Below are 21,473 nucleotides of genomic sequence, written 5' to 3'. Positions count from 1 at the left end.
TGAGTAGTTCGGAGAACCGATAGTGAAAATTCTGAGTGGCCCCGCCCCCATCTATCCTTTGCCTCCCAAGTCCCAGCTGATCCGGAAGAAATGGGGATTTTGCAGTAACCTTCCCCTGGATTGGGGAGGGAATGGAGATTTTACAGTATCCTTTCCCTGGAGTGGGGTGGGAATGGAGATTTTACAGTATCCTTCCCCTGCCACGCCCACCACTCCATGCCCACCAAGCCACACCCACAGAACCGGTAGAAAAAAAATTTGAAACCCACCACAGGTACTCCTCCACTTACAATTGGTTGCTTAGTCACCATTCAAAGTCATGATGAATCTCCCAAAAAGTACTTACAACTCTCTTCCAGAGTTGCAGTGGCTGGGCACTCCCCCAAAATGCACTTGAAATGCATGATCTGACAATGTTTGGGGTCAGGTCTTGACCATAATGTCTCCCCCTTCTTTTGACATGGCATAATTATGTTGACAATAGTTTATTTTATTTTACTATTTTATTTTTGTTCATCATGCGGTCAGTCAGATGTTCTGATTGGATTTGGCATTTTTGTCCACTTATAGAATCTTTCCCAAGGACCTGGGACAGGCAGATGTGGATGTTTGATGGTGTTACAGAAATAATCGCAGGATGTAGCTGCCTTTTGCAATTGACCTATGGTGAATTTGTCAAAGCCAATAGTGTTCGAGTTGGGGCTCCAAATGTTTTGGCATTGCAGCCAGGGTGCCTAAAGCATCTCTTGAACACCATGGTCATTGAGGCAACTACAACTATTTCAGTCACTACTTTAAATAAACATCAGTATTCAAGTGATGAATTTAGGACTGAACTGGGAGAGGAAAATAATCTGGTGTTCTCCCAGGCTCAGTGCAACCCCAAATGGTGTTCATTTTTTGCCCTCATTGCCGATTGTGTTCCAAGTGGTGCTCCAAGTGTCTTGGGTGCAACCCCAAAACAATTGGATCACCATTTGAACACCGTTGACATTGACAAATTTTATTTTTATTTTTACAATGTAGTACATTGCCAGTCTCACCTCAGAATAGTTTATAATTTCTGCCAGCTTCTGTGTAGTGAGTTGTAGGAAACTGTGAGAGTTTAAAAATAGGAACATCTGACCTCCTGTGGGCTAGGGTCAGACCCATCTAGCTGCTCCTCGGCAGCCAAAAGAAAGCTGATCTACACTCAGTTTCAGTATAGAAAGTAGTTGAAAAATGAAACAGGATGGGCAAGGATCAACAACTAGTGGCTAATGCACGGGGGGGGGGGGTTTCAGCCAGTTCGCATGCCTTCAGGAGAACCGGTTGTTAACTTTCTGAGCAGTTTGGCAAACTGATTGTTGGAAGAAATCATTAGGGCAGAGAACCGGTTGTTAAATTACTTGAATCCCACCACTTGGCTAATGCATCTAACACCAGAGAAATCCCATTTTTACTTCAACTGCAACCACAGCAGCTCATTTAGTGACTTGCAGCACAACGTATTATACAGGGTTGTTGAAGGGGGATGGAACACTACAAATGTGCCTTGAGTTTCTGAACAAAGATGGGAGATACACACATGTGCCTGTTTTTGTGGCTGGAAAGGGGCACGCAAAGCAATAAAAATATTGAGGCTTTTCTTCATGCACCTTAAATTTGTTGCTTCTTTAAGAGCCATATGATGAGTCAATTCCTTACTGCTGGGTGAGGGAGGAGGGAAGGCGAGACTGGCAGGAAACTGTTGCGGAGTGTTCAAAATGACCATCAGATGACCACAGCTGCAGCCTGAAGCAACCACAATTTCCCCAAATTTCATTCCCTCAAGAATCATTGATCCCGGATTTGGGGCACATTCTGTAAGTTAGCCAATGTAAGGCACCTTGGTTCAAAAATTGTTGCCCTATGATGTACCATTTCACTTTGTTAATGGTAATGACAAAGTTTTAGCAGTATATAAATCAGGGCTAGGCAACAATGGCAACTTTATGACCTGTGGATTTCAACTCCCAGAATTCCTGAGCCAGCAGCAGTGTTTGACTTGAGTATCAACATCGTCATCATAGGTAATTTGCCTGTAAAAAGAGAACCATATTTTGGAATCCATTCCATGTTATGGCATCTCTAGTGGGAGAGGCAAGAACAGCATTTTAAAAAAATTATTTATATAATGTCTGTAGTCACCCATCTCAGCAAATTACTCTGGCGGCTCACAATTCAGGATTTTCTCAGGATGCCAGAATGCAGACAACTCCTTGAAGGACTATAATTGAAACTTCACAATGTGAATGTCATGTCACAATGTGTAAAAGGTTCAGATGAGTTGCTTTACATAAACTACCAATCTATAATAGCTTGAATAAAAAGTGCTATACTGATTTGAAAAGCTAAAATGTTATCTAACTATGAAATGAGGTTATCTAAGTTGATAGGAGTAGTATTTATATTATGTGTTACCTGGCATTGGTTTTGGATACTTTGCTCATATACCAGACATGGCTTCTATCTATTTTAGCCCTTTTATCTTTTTAAATCATTTTATGTTCTTTATTCCTTCTATAAATTTACATATCTGAGAAGCTCTTTTGTCTTAAGCCAACTGTGGTTTAGTTGTATTGTAATATCTTCCCCAATATTCTAGTTCCTGTCCGTCCGTCCCCCCCCCAGCAAATGCAATCTGGATGGAGATACTGTTCCTGTAGAAGACATATGTTATGACTTCATTCATTCATTCTATTAATGCAGTGTTTCTCAACCTCCCCAAGTTGAAACTGGGTGGACTTCAACTCCCAGAATTCCTCCAGCCAGCATGCTGACTAGAGGAATTTTGGAAGCTGAAATCTGCCCAGTTTAAACTTGAAGAGGTTGGAAACATTGTACTAATGTTTCGCAAAGAAGAGGATGCATCATTGTCAATCACTATTAATCAATGATTCGGTTATCTGTTACAGAGCATCCTATTACTCTCTGAAAACCCTTTATACCCATTCAAGAAACACAAGACTGGCTGACTGTGATTTACCTGCTACTATTTTACTCCAGTGTGTACTCCCTAAAGCCATTACTTCCTTTAGAATGCCAAGATGCTCTTTATTTTTATTGTAGCAAATTGCTTACACGTTCACTTGAGCATTTGTTTACTTCCTTTTGTTGCCTTTGTTCACCAGTATCTATATTTCAATCAAAAGCTCCTGGTTTAGAAATTAATTGTTGGTTAATTTTATTAAGTAACACACTATGTCAATTGATAGCATTATTAAATAATTAGACATCTATTTGCAAGTTTTAATGCAAGATATTTATTGCAGAAGCAAAACATTTACATGAAAATGCAAGGTCACAGGAAATCCCAGTAAATTTGCAATTGGCAGATTTACATAAAAATAAGTCTCTGAGTTTGATAGGACATACTATACTTCTAAATTATTATGCTTTGTGCTGGGTAGTGTATAAATCACTGATGGAATAATGAATCTGAACTATAACTGTAGAGAAATATATTGAAAGAAATATAATTAAAGAGGGCATGTCTGAGCTTTAGAGCATCCGAATATACTATAGAAAATGCTTTGTTGACAATATATTTATGTATTACAACTTACATTAGCGTAGCTTTGAATTTCTTTGAGAAATAAATTGTTTAATGGATCCAATATTTAAATATTCACAAAGAAATAGTTTGATTATTTTACGAAGACCATTTATGTTGCTACCCTTATTGTACAAATATATTAATCAGAATGATTGCTCCATTGTAAAGAGGAACTGTACTAGTCCATTTTTAGCGAAGTATCTAATGTTTATAAATTTTGAAGCAGAATTGGCTTTATGTGTTACAATGAGGATGAAATTTTACACAGAAACATTAATTAACTGTATAATTAGTCCTTGCTGGAAATGAAAATATATTCTATACCCAAAACGGTGAAAAGAGAATTGGAGGGTGTCCCTAAATTTTCTAACCACTACTAAATGTTGAATTTATAGAAGCTGATACAGGATAAAGAAAAGTTATAAGATGCAAAGATGGTGAAAATAAGGTTTGCCAAACAGAGAGTGCTTTTCAAGGATCTTTGAAGCTGATGAGGCAAAATTCTAGAACGAGCTATTAAAGGGGGAAAAAATCTCTCAACTACACCAAAATTCTTGATTGAAGTTCCTTAAGAATGCAGGTGATGTGATTCAAGGCCTCACAGCTAAGCTGACAGCCAATTGCGCCTGACCTCCGAAGTACAAACCAATGCTCTCAATTTTTTATTATTGTACGGTGGGTAGCGCATTTTGTTCATCATCTCCATGCCCATGCAGCGCATAAGACAGCCACGGAAGTGAGTAAATGTATCAAAACTAAACTTGCCGTGGTATTTGCCAAAGCCACTGTATCCTGCAATATTAAAAAAAAAAATTCATATCAAATCTATTTATTCTTTTTCATCAGGCAGGGCAATACCTGCCCTTAAAAAGGTTTTCCTCCTTAGTACTTACTATAAAAGCTTTAATATTCAAATGGATATTTTTAAGGAAGGGAGTAAAGAAGAGAATTCAGTAGAGACAAGCAAGGCTTAATTAGATAATAATTTCCTAGCCTGCTAGGTTTCATGATCATTGAACTGCAGCTGCCTTAATCCACAATAAAATGAAACTACTATTTTTTTGTTATCACGATATCTAAAAATTGAAGAGAAATTAAAGATGCATAACAGTTTATCCATGTTTTGTAGCCAAAATGCAATATTGATTTACACAGAATGTTAACCTGTATTTAGTATAGTGTAGTGTGTAACCAGGCCTACTGACTCGGAGCTACTTATCCTGTTGAATATTTTTGATCTTGTTAGTACCACTTACAAAATCAAAAATATTAAGCCCTCTCCTTTTATTCTCATTTACCAGTATAATGTAGATCACTCTCCTTTATTTATAAATAACCACATAGCTTATAGCACAGTGGGATATATATTATTTGATCACATTTGATTCAATCTGCAAATATGCTGGACATAGTAAAAAAAATGAAGTGTTTGTCTGAATGAAAAACATCAAGTGGGAGAACTTTTCATGTTGGAAGGTAAGGATAAGGATGGGGGCAAGAAATGGAGACAGTATAGAAGATAAAAGGTTAATCATACCAATGCCACCAAATGGTAGGGTAACTGTTAGTGCCTGCATCATGGTATCATTGCCGCAAAAACTACCACTGCTAGTATGATCCAGTACATGGTTCACAACCTATAAAGAGAAAAAGAATAGAAGAGTATTAGGAGTCCTGTTCTTAATGTTCCAAACACGAGTTTGATCAGGTCCCAGCTCTATAATAATATGGGACATGATACAAACAAGGGTCTTTAACCTTTGAGCCACTACGAACATTTAGAATGTTGAAAATGTGCCACAGACACACTCACAAAATGGCTAATATTGTAGATGGGGCCAATTAGCCGTTTCCTAAATGTCAATTGGAAGGCAAAAATAAAGAATCTTTATGAATCTTAGTAAAAAAATCGAGAGATTGAAAATACACATGACCATTTTTGGACTCACCCACCCTGATTTCTACTTCCATGCTCTGATCATACAGAGCCAAGAGTGAGGAATGGAAATAAAAATCACAAGTTTGATTAACATAATCAATGTCCTCTCTCAACCAAATCTAGGACAACTCACCACAGCCAGATCGCCATGGATGGGTGGGTGTAGGTAGGTGGTCACAGATGGGTGGGCATGGTGGGTCAGCACAGAGTGGCCATGGCCAGGTTGGCATGGATGACTTGGTGCGGATGACTCATCATGGCCGGGTGGGCACAGATGGATGGGCATGGCCAGGTGGGCATAGATAGGTGGGCACAATTCAGTTGGCACAGAACAAGTTGCCCCAGCCAACTGGATGTGGGGACAACTTTGTGCCCCACCAGAAGAAACATCAAAACCATAATGTGCACCAGAGCCCTGCAGTGGTCAATCTGCCATCTCTGAGAACAATTTCCCCTCACCCTCTTCTTCTTGTTCTGGCTGGGCCTGGCCCACCTGACTACTTCTGAAGGAATGCATCATGTAAGGCTGCCCTCCCCCCCTGCCAGCTAGAGTTTCTGCATCGTCTCAAGATCCCAGCAACCACTCACCTGCTTGCTGGTAAGAAAGGGAGTGGGATTGGAGTGGAGTTCTCTCCTCTTTTCCTTGGAGAGTTGCAGAGAGAACTATGGCATGGTGATCTTCCAAGTGGAGAAGAACCCTGGGCAAGTAGGTTAAGTGATCACTGAGGGCTTCAGCCAACACAGGACTTCTAGACAACTGGGGAGGGACAGACTTCCTTGATGCATCCCTCAGGATCAGCCAAGCAGCTGAAGCGAGGTGGGCCCGGCCAGGCCTGGCCCAAGGAGGAAGAGGAGAAGGAAGAGGGCAAATGGGGAAGTTGTTGTTGGGGGCAGTGGATTGACCACTGCCAAATTCCAGTGCATATTAGGGGCTGGTGTTTCTTCTGGTGGGACACCAAGTTGTCCCCACATCCAGTTGGCTGGGGCAACTTGTTCCATGCCAACCGGGTCATGCCCACCCATCTGGGCCCACCTAAGCATGATGAGTCATCCACACCACGTCATCCATACCAACCTGGCCATGCTCACTCTGCGCCGACCTGCCTTGTTCCACACCGAGTGGGTCACACTTACACACCTGTGCCAACTCAACCACTCTGATCTGGCCATTACCATCCATCCATACCCACGTATCATGCACTGACTTGGCCACTGTGAGTCATCCCATTCTATTCTCAACCAAAGGCTTTTACATCATAAACTCAGGAGTTTCTCTCAACTTCTCTGTTCCCAGATAAAGAGAAATATTTTTCTTTTAAAATGCATAAGAGACCTCTGAGCAAAAATGTCAGTGTCTGATTGTGGGGATAGGGGAATGGGGGGGTGAATGGGGGGGAATCTTCCCATTACCTCTGATAAATAGTTGAAATTACCTCCAAAAAGTTGGCAGGTGTCCAGGGACAGAGAAAGAAAGGACTTTTCTTCAGGAATCCAGTGCAATTGGAATCTAGGAGATTGCAAATCTCCAAAGGATTCCATGTGCCCCAGAATGAGGGCTGTGCCTTCATGTATGAATGTACATCACAGGGTTGCGTGTTGAGTCCCTTACTCTATACTCTTTATGTACATGTCTGCATTCCCACTCACGCTAGTAATACTATTATTAAATTTGCAGATGATACAACAGTGGTGGGACTCATCTCCGGGTAGGATGAGTCTGCCTATCGAGATGAGGTGGACCACTTGTTTTCATGGTGTGGAGACAATAATTTGGTCCTTAACACCAATAAGACCAAGGATCTTATAGTGGACTATAGAAGGAATAGATCAGACATCCATCCCTTGCTTATCAATGGAGACCGAGTGGAGCAAGTGGCCAGTTTTAAGTTTCTGGGTGTTATCATAAAAGAGGACCTGACCTGGGGCACTCACATTGCACCGCTGGTCAAAAGGGCCCAGCAGAGATTATACTACCTGAGACTTCTCAGGAAACAACAACTGAATAAAACACTGCTGTTGGCCTTCTACTGTTGCACTGAAGAGAGTATTTTAACTTACTGCACCTGTGTATGGTTTGCCAATTGCACAATGGCAGACAGGACAGTGCTCCAGAGGGTTAGCATCATTGCCCAGAGGATCATTGGTTGCCCTCTATCTCCCCTCTTTGGAAAAGCTTTATAGCTCCTGCTGCCTTAAGAAAGTTTGAAACGTTTTTAATGATCCATCTCATCCTGGGCACCCTTTTTTTTAACTCTTACCCTCTATCATCCAGACTGTATTACCAGTGGGCAAAGAACTGCTATCATCACAGCTTACCACATAAACATATTTTGAAAATAGTGCAAGTCTCCTTTCTTTTGGCCATCGTGGATGGAGTTATGGAAAATATGTTATCCAGATTCTCCCACATACAGTATGCTATAACTAAACAGTATACCTTGGAGTTAGAGGAGAAAGCATACAAAGCTAGTGGGCGTTCTCTGGAATTGATGAAGTCTATGGCTTCCTCCATATCTCTCACAATGAATATCGGCAGGATGGGCGCAAAAATTTCCTCTTGCATGACTGGATCCCATTCTTTCACATTCACCAACACTGTGGGAGCTGTAATGGGCAAAAAAATCACATCACGATCTGTTCCGTTTATATACTATAACTTTATTGTCCAATTTAACTCGAGTTTTAGCTTTCCGCATAACTACATTTCCAATACGCGGCCTCAGAAAACATGTCTGTCTTCTTGCTTTATTTAAAACAGATTTTCCCAGTTTCTCACTTGCCACCTCATTAACTTTAAAAAAAAACCTTACTGTGTGGTCAATGACAATTAAAGTCCAACATATTTGATGCATGCCAACTTGGAAGGGTGATCTACAGCCCTATATCTATTGATAATGCACTTCTTAATAAACTTGATTGATTATATGCCATCATCTTTTCAACTCCTAGTGACCACCCAGTTTTTCTCCATTGTACATAGATAGTACAGCTAGTCCTTGACTTATGATAGAAATTGACCCCAGAGTTATAGTCATAAACTGTGCCTGTCATTAAGGAAGTCATAAATTGACTGACTCAATTTTACAGACTACTTTTTTTGCAATGATGATTATGTGAACATAGTGATTGTTAAGCAAACTTAACAATTGTTAAGCAAACACATTGTCTGCAATTGTGTTTTTTTACCAGAAGTAAATGAAAAAATCATAGTGAGCACATCAACACAGGGTACTGTAAACATCTATAAAATGCAGGCTGGTTGCCAGGCGCTCAAAAGGCAATCATGTCACCATGGGTTGTAAGGTTTTTTTTTTTTTTTTTGAGGTCCCTTGTAATTTTGAATGGTTGATAAATAAGGACTTCTTAGAATCACAAAATGTTTTCCTGTCTTTCCCAAACTCCAAATCTTTCTTCTTTAGTCTTCCTTAACCCCCAAGTTATATACTCACCAATGTAAAGCTCAGACTCATCAGTCTCTCCACCAATGGCCACATGGGCACATTCCAGAAAAGCTTGGGCACGCTTGAAATGCTTGTCATTGACCATGCGGCCATAATCAGGTGACTCCTTGGGTTCGTTGCCAAAAAATTCAGAGAGAGCTTGGCGCAGGCAAGGCAACAACTTCTCTTGTGTTTCAATTGTACAGATCACATAATCTGGTGCAATGCATGTCTGCCCAGAATTGGCAAATTTTCCCCATACAATTCGGTTGGCTACATTCTGGAAATTGCAGCACCTATCCACATAACAGGGAGTTTTACCCCCCAGCTCCAGAGTCAATGGTGTCAGATGTTTTGCGGCAGCTGTCATGATGATCTTTCCTACACGGCTATTCCCTAAAGAGATATGGCAAAATTTGGGTCAAGAGAGATATATAACATAACTCCCATTTGATATCAGAGTCGTCAATTCTGTGCTCAGTGCTCAGAAACCATCTGTGTTGTTTTTTTCTCTCTAACATTGTTCCATACAGATTTGCAAAACTCTATACAAATTGTTTTTTAAAAAATCCACCAAGGGTAAATAACAGTTGGCAAAGCAACTGTTTCCAGTGTTTCCTACAGTTTTTATTTCATCCAATCTTATTTCATCTGTAGAAACTGTTCTTTCCACCTCCTCATTCAAGTTATTAAAAAGTATCCATTTAGAGCTAGAGTGTATTAGGGACAGTCCATTAAAATCCCATGTCAAACTGCTGTCAAATTCCTGTTAAGTTTTATTAAAATAATCCTGAGCTGTTCTGGCAATGAAAGAGAAAAGCAAATCTGAGAAAATTTACGTGGGTTGAAATGAAGTACCTTCACTGTGAGGAAAAAAGCTCAAAACTGATCTTTTCATTATTTCCAACAGCTGACATTCTGCATCAAGCATAAGCTTTTTCCTACTTGCAGTGTGACTACTCATCTTTTCTACCACTTGTGGGCAAGATCTACAATCTAGAAGCTGCTGACAGGCGAACTTAAAAATGCCACATGCAACAGTTTCCCTGGCCTAACTTGTCATTAACTCAGATATACAATAAAGCAAATTCCTCAATATGCAATGGCTTCTAGAAAGGCAATGTATTAACTACAGAGATAAATTCTACTGCAGATGGGAGGTGGGGGCAGGGTCATAAAAGATGATTTTAGAGAAATTATCTGAAGCTTTCAGTTTCAAGGATGCTGCAAACAACTGTAAATGCAGGGCAGTTCTGGAGGGCCCAAAAAAGCAATGAATTACCATACTGTTTTGTGCAGACATTAATGATAAATATTTTTAAATACTGTTAAAAGAATAACATGAAAAGGATATTCAAGAAGGGAAAATCACCTGTATAGAAGATATAATCAAACTTATTTTCCAGTAATTTTCCTGTTTCTTCAGGACCAGCTGTCACCACAGCAAAGGTTTGCTATAAAATAGAAAAGGAAGTTCACATCCAAACTAGCCTCCACATCACACAAGTGATGTTTTTTGTCCCTGAAACACGGCAAGACAAAAAGCCTCTTGGGGGCAATTTGGAACACAGAAATAATGCAGTAAATTGAAAGTATTTAAGATTTTTCTTAAACATTTTAATTTCAAAATGAGATGTCTGCTTTTGATGTAGTGAGCATATGGTAATACAGGTAGTCCTCAATTTATGACTGTTATTGACTGTTATTGAGCTTGGAATTACAGTTGTAAATTGTGCTGGTTGTTAAGTGCTGGTTGTTAAGTGATAATCAGACATGATTATGTCTGATTTTATGACCTTTATTACAGCAGTCATTAAGCAAATGCAGTAGTTACTAAGTGAATCCATTGTCTGCAATGGGTGTTTTTTGTCAGAAATCACCAATTTTTAGCAAAAAAATATCATAAATTGCTATCATGCAACTGCAGGATGCTGTAAACAACTGTAAATGCAGGCCACTTGTAGAGTGCCCAAAAATGCAATTATATAATCTTGGGGGGTGGGGGGAGGGGGCATCAGAAGTTCAAATCTGGCTTGTAAATAGTCCTGGGATGACAGTTGCTGAGTGACTGGTAGGATTTTGGGGTGGGGGTTCTAATCTTCCTATGAGAGTGGAATTGTCTTATAAAATAGTAATTTCTTAGCCTCAAATCTTCCTCAAATCTCCCCAAAACGGTTTTCCATGAAAATAACAATATGTAGTCAATTTACCACCCTCAGAAGTTTACCATCCATCACAATCCAAAAGAAAATACATTTGGGAGTGGGGGATTTCATATGAATTGGGACAGTTGGAAATAATCTGACTCAGCTTCCAAAAATACATAACAGTTTGAAATTAGTTCAGAACCAGTGGGTTTTGTTTTGTTTTTTGAAGGGGCCCAAGGAATTACAGTTAAAATTTCTAGGAAATTAAGGCAAGCGACAGAGGAAAAGGCAAATCAAAAACCCTCAGTTTCATTTTGATTTTTTAACAAAGTAAATTGGAACTTAATGAACTCACCGGATCCATATAACAAGGCAATGCTTCTGCAAGGAGCCTTTCAGTGTAGCTGCACAGCTCTGAAGGTTTGAGAACCACACAATTCCCTAACATGGGGAGAGGATATTTTACCAAAGTTGCAACAGATAAACATCCATCATCTACCTGCATCTCTTGTAAGAACACCCATCAGATGTAATATCTAAAATGAACTGGAGATAACTTCTCACTCACCAGCTGCAATGGCACCCACAAGGGGCAACAAAGTAAGATGGATAGGATAGTTATAGGCTCCAATGATCAGCACCACACCATATGGATCCTTGCGAATGAAGGCACAATCCATCAGTGTCAACTATTTAAAAAAAAAAAACAGAAAAATCCATGACATCAATTGGGTGAAGTAGAAATGGAAATTAATAGAAGATTTTGTAAGAGTGGAAATACTTGATGAGCTACAAAATATAAACCCCTTTGATGCCTGATTTCAAATTAATATTTGCCCTAATGTATACAGATTAACACTGTTTATCCTCTCCTTTGTCTTCTTTTTAAAGGCAAGGCTTTAATACCACAGACATTTGAAAACCTGTGCCAAAGTGCTTTCATTTTCAGTCATGTATGCTTGATTTGTTTGGTTAATACTTTGTTTAATCTCAGTAAGATTCCATCTCGATATTTACATCAAGTATTTCATTTCATTTCATTTTCATTTTATTGAATTTGTATACCGCCCTACTCCCGAAGGACTCAGGGCGGTGAACAGCTATAGAATAAAACATATAAATACAAAATTTAAAATAGAATAAAACAAATTAAATAATTTGGCTGAACAAATTTAAAACCCCAATAATTTAAAACCAAATTTAAAATTTCCATTTAAAAAGGGGAAAAACATAGGTCAGGCCAGCTTGATGAAATAAGAATGTCTTGAGCGCGCGACAGAAGGTACGCAGATCCGGGATCCTCCGTATCTCTGGGGGTAGCTCGTTCCAGATAGTAGGTGGAGAAGGCTCTCCCCCTGGGGGCCGCCAGTCGACATTGTTTGGCTGATGGCACCCTCCGGCACCCGGAGGAGCCCCTCTCTATGGGAGCGTACTGGTCGGTGGGAGGCTATTGGTGGTAGCAGGCGGTCCCGTAAATAACCAGGTCCTAAGTCATAGAGCGCTCTAAAGCTGATAACCAAAACCTTGAAGCGCACTCAGAAGACCACCAGGGGCCAGTGCAGCTCGCGCAGGAGAGGCATTACATGGGACCGCCACGTCGCTCCCATCACCACCCGCGCGGCCGCACTCTGCGCCAGTTGAAGCCTCTGATTGCTCTTCAAGGGGAGCTCCATGTAGAGAGTGTTACAATAGTCCAGATGGGAGGTGACGAGGGCATGAGTGACCGTGCGTAAGGAGTCCCGATCTAGAAAGGGACGCAACTGGCGGATCAGGCAAACCTGATGAAAAATCCTTCCGGTCACGGCCGTCAAGTGCTCTTCTAAATACAGCCGTGAATCCAGGAGGACACCCAAGTTGCGAGCCCTTTCCGTGGGGGCCAATGATTCGCCCCCATTTCTGATATAAAAAAGAAGTCCCCATGCTAATTGATTATGAGTGTGTATTTCTGTTGCAGCTTGGGGAGCTAACACATACAAGTGCGCACACACTCATAGTGTATACACTTGTCCTCCAGGAAGCATAGTAGACCATATCATGGAAGGGAGGGTCCAAAATAATGATCAATTTTAGAAGTCCTAGGAATTGTGAAGGGTGTGTTTTTACATTTGGAGGAGAGGGTTAAGGAATGGAAGGATTGCCTTAATGGAATGGAATGGAGTGACCCTATTAGGTTTACAAGGCTTTAAACCCCCAACTTTCCCCAAACCCATCTAACAACTGCAACTCAACTACCCTGTTTCCCCCAAAATAAGACATCCCCTGATAATAAGCCCAATTGGGCTTTTGAGCACATGGCAATAAGGCCAAGTGCTTATTTCAGGGTTCAAAAAAATATAAGACAGGGTCTTATTTTGGGGGGGAACACGGTACATGTAAATTTAATTACAAAATCAAGGGGAAAAGGCCAAAATGTTTGATTTTATCACACATTCCACAAGGCTTTGAGGGCAACATGGAGCAGTATCATTGACTTTATGTCAAATATAGATTTTAAACATTCTGTTGAAGGTCAATCTCCCTGAAGATTGTAAGGACTTTTATGTCAGCTGTAGGTAGGACCAAAGAAACCATTCAGGTTAGGGAAAATCCAAGCATAAATGGGATGTTTCATTCTCTTTTCTTTTTTTGTGACACCCACTTTTCTCTCTTCCCTCATGTAGTACGTTTGGCAACTACTGTTGTTCCTACTAAAAGCTTGAATCAACAGCTTGCAAAGAACTCTGAAATCAGCCATAGGCTCTACATTCCTACATTTGCCTTTATATATGCATGTAAAACATAAGGATAATTTCACACATAACAGTTAAAACATTTTAATTTCTCTTGCACTGTGCACCGATGAGATTGCTGATCATACAGACTGGAAAGCAAACAACAGCTATAGGTAACTAGGATTAACTGAACTATGAAGGTTATACTTTGATTTATTTGAAGGGTAGTAGGTCGGAAAAATCTGTTCTAAAGCAATGTGACTTCAATTAATCTAAACCGAAGTGCAGAAATTATCCTTAAAAAGCAGCTAGAACTTGTTCCTCTGATGGCAGGAAAAGTATGACCCTATGGATCCTCATTTAGAAGCTGCCCCAGAACCTGTACATATCAATAACCTGATGTCAACCTGTTACATTAAATTACAGATCTGGTAATTCTCAAATACCATGGGAAGGGTAACGGGCAGGGAAGATAGAAACATTAATACTCCAATAGTTAGAGATTTGTCTTCCAAGATGAGCATCCACCTGTTTTGATAGGACACAGGTAGAAAGCCCATCTTCTGTTTGATGAAATAATACACCCTGTAGACTTTTATCCCTGTCCAACATAAAACCATTCCTTTCCATTTGTTCTTCACCCATTCGGTTTAACTTCTTACTAGATTCTTGTGCACATTTTCATCCTTCATCCAGGAGTGTAAGTTGTTCAGAGCGTAGGCCAGTTCATTTCTGACTGGCAAAACCTCCGTGATCTCAGTTTCAAAGCAGGGCTGTGGAGAAGAAAGACAAAATTAGATACATCGGTGATGTCCATACCTAGTACAAGGTGAACTATGAAGCAATTCATTGAGCTAAGTTGTGTCGCATTCAGCACATAGTACTGCTTTGTCGTGCTATCATCCCAATTGATTCAGAAAATTTAATGCTTGAGCTTTACACCAGGACATGGCACTACGCAGTACTCTTTACAAGAGGTAGATACAGGTAGTCCTCGACTTACAACAGTTCATTTAGTGACCATTCAAAGTTACAACAGCACTGAAAAAAGTGACTTATTACCATTTTTCATGCTTAATAGTACCATTGCAGCATCCCCATGGTCACATGATCAAACTTCAGATGCTTGGCAACTGGTTCATATTTATGACATTTGCAGCATCCTGAGGTGAAGTGATAGATTTTTGCAACTTTCTGACAAGCAAAGTCAATGGGGAAGCCCAAGTCACTTAGCAACTGTGTTACCAACTTAACATCTTCAGTGATTCACTTAGCAAATGTGGCCAAAAAGGTCGTAAAACGGGGCAAATTTCACTTAACAAATGTCTCACTTAGCAACAGAAATCTGGGGCTCAGTTGTGGTCATAAGTCAAGGACTACCTGTACTTAACCCTTAATCAGGCAGAAGGCTTGCAGACAAACTCAATTACAAATGAAGCCGTATATAGTCAAATTATTCACTATGCAAAGAAATCAAAGTCTTGATAAGTTTAGACTTTTTCTACCCACTTTTCTGAGATAATATATATTTGGCTGTACTCAATCATTTTAGGAGATTTTCTGTAGACTGATAATTGCTGCTTGCCACCTTGCTAAATTCAGCTCTCATGGCCCATACAGAAAGTATTGTTTCCTGTTCATAACTTTTTCATGGGAAATCCAGCAAAGAGAAAAATGGAATAGCTGTGCCATGTCTATTATGGCAAACAAGTCCATCTGCAACTCCCCTCTGAGCTGCCAGATGCTCTGGATGAGAGGCTCACTCACCTTGTGTAGGTCTGCACACAGGGCATGCTGGATATCTATGTGCCTTTCGTCCAGAAAGTGGCACAGGGCCTCCAGCTGACTGACTCGATACTCTCTTGGACGCGTCTTTTCTGTCATCCAGTTAGCACGTAAGCAATGCACTAGGTCAGCATAGGGGTTTGTACTAGGACAAAACAAACAATCATAGAATCAAAAGATTGATGGAAGAGCCCCACTCTTTTTATCATTTATGTTAATCCTGATCCTGCAAGGCAGGGTGCCCTGTAAGAACTGGATGGATAATCGTATTGCTTTTTTTTTTTTTTACTTTAATAACAGAGTTTGCAAATTTCTGCCATGACTCATTCCCAACACTTCATACAAAGACTTCTATTTCAGAAGTTCTATTTCACTTTTGATCCACACTTGTGTCATTCTTTTTCTGAAGAATGTCATCATTTGAGCCAGAAGTAAGGATAGCTGCTGCCATACTTTTCTCTTGTTGGTTTTTTTTTTTTACAAACTCAGCTGGTCATTTCCAGATAATAATCAAAGTCTTTTCTTTCATGTTTTGAATCAAAAATTAAAATGGTTGATGTGGTGGAGCATAATCTAACTACCTAGGACAATTGTATCTGTGCTCTGGCTTCCAGCCAGCCATAGTCACTTCTAGGATGAAGCAACTTTTCCCAATCTAGTGTCCTTTACAAGAGATAGATCACAGCTCCCATCTTCTCCAACTATTCATGGTTTTGACCCTTTTGACAGTCTCTCTGCTGTTTTATATGCCAGGCAGTATCTGAATTTTACACCCACTGTCAGACATGGCCTTTTGCACATACACTGTGCAAAAGATGCATTCAACCTCTCTTCCTTCTTCTGATGAACAAATAGCATTCTTTTAAAATATGAGGACTGAACTATGGGGCACAGAGCAAAATGTTTATATGTCTGAATTGGGAAAACAAACGGAGCATACCATCTCTCCATCAGTTCTGATAAATGGCTGAATTACCACAGTAAGTCCAGAAACAAAGAAGCCAGAGGACATTTCTTCAAGATTCAGGTTATTAATAAGGAACAGATAGCTGATTCAGTTAGATATTGCATGAAGTTGTAAGTTCTTTCATTTGTGTTACCGTAGAAGTTTTCATCTATGCTACTCTTATTTCACTACACGGCAAGCATTCTGTGGGTTTTCAGAGAGAGTCCAAGATTTACTTTATAAAATTGAGAGTTGATGTATAACTTGAAAACTACCTTTCTCCTAAAATCATTAATTACAGCAAATCAGCAACAACCCGTAATTTGCTATGAGCATATTATGTATTTGTATAAATCAGGCTTCCGGATCATATAGCCTGATTTAAAAAAAAAAAAAAAGGTTTAATTTTATTTTTTATGAGATTGACAACTGAGATGATCCATTCTGGTCCAGAAGGCAGCTGTCCGCACAGTATTGTGTGTTCCAAGGTTTGCCCATGTTACATCTCTATAGCCCAAGCTGCACTAGCTTCCAGTTTCCTTCTGGGTGCAGTTCAAAGTGCTGGTTATCACCATTAAAACTGTACATGTCATGGGAACTATTTATTTGCAGAACTGCCTCTCCCTAAGAGTGCCTGCCTGTCCTACCATATCCGATAGGTATTTCTTCCCTGAAATCCTATCATCTTGTGGGACTTCAAAAGTGAAGGTCATCACAACCTCTTTTTTTAAAAAAAAATCCAGAATAGAATAGAATGAAATTAGTAATTGGAACTGGCTGCAAAGCATCCGAAGTGTAAGGTGCAGAGTTTTTGCTTTTGTTTGACAATTTTATTGTTTCATGATTATGTTTTATAGTTACTCCATTTTATTGCTGTTGTGAACTGCCCAGAGTTGTTTCAAGACAGGTAGTCACACAAATCTTCTAAATAAATAAATAAAACCCCTTTCTAAATGAAAGCTTGATCTGCCATAGTGAGTCCACTGCTTACCTATAAATCAATTTAAGTTCTCCATAGTACTTTTTTTTCCTAGTATGGATACTAAGCACCTGAACAACAATAATAATAATAATATTTTTGTTTCTATACCGCCCTTCTCCCGAAGGACTCAGGGCGGTGTACAGCCTATTTAAAAACAGAAACAACATCAATTTAAAATAATTTAAAAATATTAAATAAATTTGGCTTAATTTAAAACCCCAAAAATTTAAAACATCCAATTTAAAATTATGTTGCTAACCCAGCCTGGCGGAACAACAGGGTCTTGAGTGCGCAACGAAATACCCGGAGGTCAGAAATCTTACGAATTTCCGGGGGCAGTTCATTCCACAGGGCTGGGGCTCCCACAGAGAAGGCCCTTCCCCTGGGTGTCGCCAGCCGACATGACTTGGCCGATGGCACCCTGAGGAGACCCTCTCTGTGGGAGCGGACTGGTCGGTGGGAGGCTATTGGTGGCAGAAGACGGTCTCGAAGGTACCTAGGTCCTGTGCCATGGAACGCTTTAAAGGTGGTGACCAACACCTTGAATTGCACCCCGAAGACCACTGGGAGCCAGTGCAGCTCGTGCAGGAGGGGTGTCACGTGGGCGCAACGGGTTGCACCCATAGCCACCCGCGCGGCCGCATTCTGGACCAAAGCTACTTCTCTGTTAAAGAAACAAGTGTTGCAGGAAAGCAGCAGAGTATTTGGCCAAGGACCGGCAGACTGATGTACATAGAAACCAACGGATTCAGATCAGGTTGATGCTACTCAACTGTTACATTGAAATAATTACTTTCACAAGAGTTCCTATTGTGAAATTTGGGCTGTTGAATCCCATTGATTTGTTCACGTTGGCTGCAAAGAATTACAAAATACCTTTGAAGTCATCCGGTTGAGCAGTGACAAACTGCCAAGATGTTTGCAGAGCCTTCCTGGAACAACTACAACTCACATGCCTGAAGCTTGCTATTGTTACAGGCGTCACCCTGCATTTCCCAAGCTTGGGGACGAAATCAATCGCTTTGTACCAGGGGAAGTAATTCATGCAGAAGAATAGTTCATATAGACAGCCATTACAATGACCTTTTTAAATACAAGATGCTTTTATAATTTATCACTCATTTTCTCAGTTACCCTGATTATTTTTATTCGCCTCACAAAGCATTCTGTACAATAGGCAGGCAGGCAGGATGGATAATGATGCCAAGCAATGTTGGAAAGAAGCAAGACAGAACCTACTGTCTGTCTGCCTATTACAGGTAATACTCCGCTTGCAAGTATTCATTAAGTGACTATTCAAAATTAGAAAGGCAGTGAAAAGACTTATGGCCTCCCAAAGGTGCTTTTTCAGGAGGCAACTGGATCTTCTTGTTTTTTCTTTTGAAGACATTTCGCTTCTCATCCAAGAAGCTTCTTCAGCTCTGGCAGGATAATGGGGAATGGAAGGATTTATATTCCTTGCAGACAGTTGGCAATCTGCATCCTTTCAGAGGGTGCAGATAGAGGATGCAGATTGCCAGCTGTCTGCAAGGAATATAAATGTCTTCAAAAGAAAAAACAAGAAGGTCCAGTTGCCTCCTGAAAAAGCACCTTTGGACTTTTTTCACTGCCTTTCTACCTGATGATGACTGAGAATCTCTACAGATTTTTGACTTATAGCGTGTTTTCATACTTAACGACTGTTGCACCACCCCCATGGTGATATGATCAAAATTTGGGTACTTGGCAACTGGCATATATTTATGGCAGTTGCACTCTCTCAGGGTCATGTGCTGACAATTTGTAGCCTTTCCAGCCAGCCAGCAAATTCAATGGGGGAAGCCAGATTTATTTAACAACTGCACAATTCACTTAACAACTGCAGTGATTTGCTTAACAAGTGTAGCAGAAAGCTCGTAAAATGGGGCAAAACTCACTTAACAGTTGCTTTGCTCAGCAATGGAAAATTTGGGCTCAGTTGTGGTCATAAGTCAAGGACTATCCATATCTTGTTATTACAGGTACAGAACTGTTTGTTATGTGGAGGGATTATATTATTATATTATGTTCTTCTCTAATGTATAAAATGTGTCTTTCTTCATCTCTGTTGCCCCCTTGTGAACACAATTCTAAATCCTCTCTCTGGATTCACACATCATGTTAGCCCATAATGTGATTTGCTCAGTTTTGATGTAACATCTTATGACAGTGATGGCGAACCTTTTCGGCATCGACTGCCCAAACTGGAACACGTGTGCCTGTGCGTGCATGTGTACACACTGGCACCAGAAACCCAAAGACCAGCTGGCCGGCAGAAGCATGCCTGTTTTGGGGGGGCATTTTGGGGGCCATTTTCAGGGCTGTTTTTGGCCCAGAAAATGGCCCGAAAATGGCCTGAAAACACCCAAAAAGCAGCCTAAAAACAGCCAGGAAATGGCCTGCTTTCTGGGCATTTTTCGGGCTATTTTCCAGGCATTTTTCTGGCCAAAAATGGCCAAAAAACTGCCTAAAAACAGGCCGGAAAATGGCCTAAAAACAGCCTGGAAAAGAACCCAGAAAATGGCCCCAAAATGGCCCTGGAAAACAGCCTGGTTTTCTAGTTTTCTGCGTGCCACCTCTGGCATAGGTTCGCCATCACGGTCTTATGAGAACAAGGGTTTTAAGCAATATTTACAGCATAGCATGGTGTGTGAACAACCTTCTCAGTGTAGCCTCAGTAAATCCCTAGACTCAGGTGAATGTGCTTCTGATTCATCTCTGTATATGATGTACTCTCATGCCATATACTCACCTGACTGATTCTTCTGTTTTACCAATAGAATATCACACAAATTGAGCTCAACAGAAAATACAGTCTAGTAATCTGGAGGGATCTCACCTAACCTGTTTTCCTCCGTACCAATTTTTTACCTTTCTGAGTCTTGGGATTCGCTGGAACTGCCCCAGGGTCTGGGGCACTTTGGATTGGATCTCTCTGGGAACCAACTCTGTGGGTTTCCACTTGGGTTTTCCTGAGGTTGTCTGTTTTCTTGTCTTCTGCTACCTTGCCATGAAGAGCCACTTTGGCTGGAGCCACTCTGAGTATATTGGGGGTTTTGTTGTGGGTTAATATTGCAACTCTGCATGCCACCTTGTTCGCTGGTCCAGTCCACGGGCCTGCACTTCTTTCTGATAGTCTGCCTCCCCAAACTCGCAGGGCTCTGGGTGCTTTCATCTTCAAAAGGAATTTCATGGACTTTGTGTTCATCCATGGTAGCATCTTGTTGGTCTTCAGATTTCCTGGACATGTCCTCAATTTTGCGTTGTTTTATGCCTGATTGTTCAAGAAATACAGTTGGCTCTATTTCTCCAGCTAGAAAAAGAGAAGAAAATAATCAGACATGCTCTTTTGCTGCTATTAAATCCTACACCTTTTCTGTGTATAACTGCTAATGTTCACTATTTCTGTTAAAAGGGAATAATAGGTACACTAAGCACTAAGTCCGTTTCAGGAAGATTTTAATTCATTAACGCTATTCATGGATTTACCTCTATTATATTCTATATTGAAGAGAACAGGATTTGGCGCTATAGTCACAAGTTGTGACATGTCAAGGCATTCCCTGCCAGTTAATAAAAACTACATATATTTTAAATTATCACAAATATTTTTAAGTGCAAAGGGAGCCAGCGAGGTAGGAAGTGAAATGAGATGATAAAATCATCAGTCATTTTAGTGTATTGAGAGAACCACGTTTTTAAATGGTGTAGTAAATTGCCTGTAAATTTTACTGAAGAGTGGCATTGTAAACCACTGTGTAGAAAAATTAGATTTATGCTTTGTTTTTAAACTTGCACTTCAGCATTAAATAATTTATATGGAATCCCTTATCGCCCCCCCCCCCCTCATACTCACACACTAACCTGCGGTTTGAAATGATACATATCATTCTGCTGTTTTTGTAGCCCAATTTTCCACAGCTGGTGG

The 21,473-nt window shown here is 40.4% G+C and overlaps 1 protein-coding gene across 1 annotated transcript; it reads right to left on the bottom strand.

The window, feature by feature from the left end:
• Positions 1–4,181: 4,181 nt before the first annotated feature.
• On the bottom strand, positions 4,182–20,862 carry LOC139327367 (aldehyde dehydrogenase family 3 member B1-like; the record flags this gene model as incomplete). The annotated part of the gene is made up of 10 exons (XM_070957182.1): positions 4,182–4,369; positions 5,115–5,214; positions 7,954–8,120; positions 8,966–9,352; positions 10,329–10,410; positions 11,459–11,544; positions 11,672–11,792; positions 14,477–14,587; positions 15,582–15,744; positions 20,417–20,862. Coding segments are annotated over 10 exons (1,851 nt in total), but the record flags the coding sequence as incomplete, so codon positions are not given.
• Positions 20,863–21,473: the final 611 nt, after the last annotated feature.

Source organism: Pituophis catenifer, unplaced genomic scaffold (assembly GCF_029215685.1).
Source record: "Pituophis catenifer annectens isolate HBS135680 unplaced genomic scaffold, rPitCat1.0.hap2 SCAF_1, whole genome shotgun sequence".
Classification (NCBI taxonomy): Eukaryota; Metazoa; Chordata; class Lepidosauria; order Squamata; family Colubridae; genus Pituophis; species Pituophis catenifer.
Note: the sequence above shows the minus strand (reverse complement) of the source record. Positions and strands in the feature narration are given on the sequence as shown.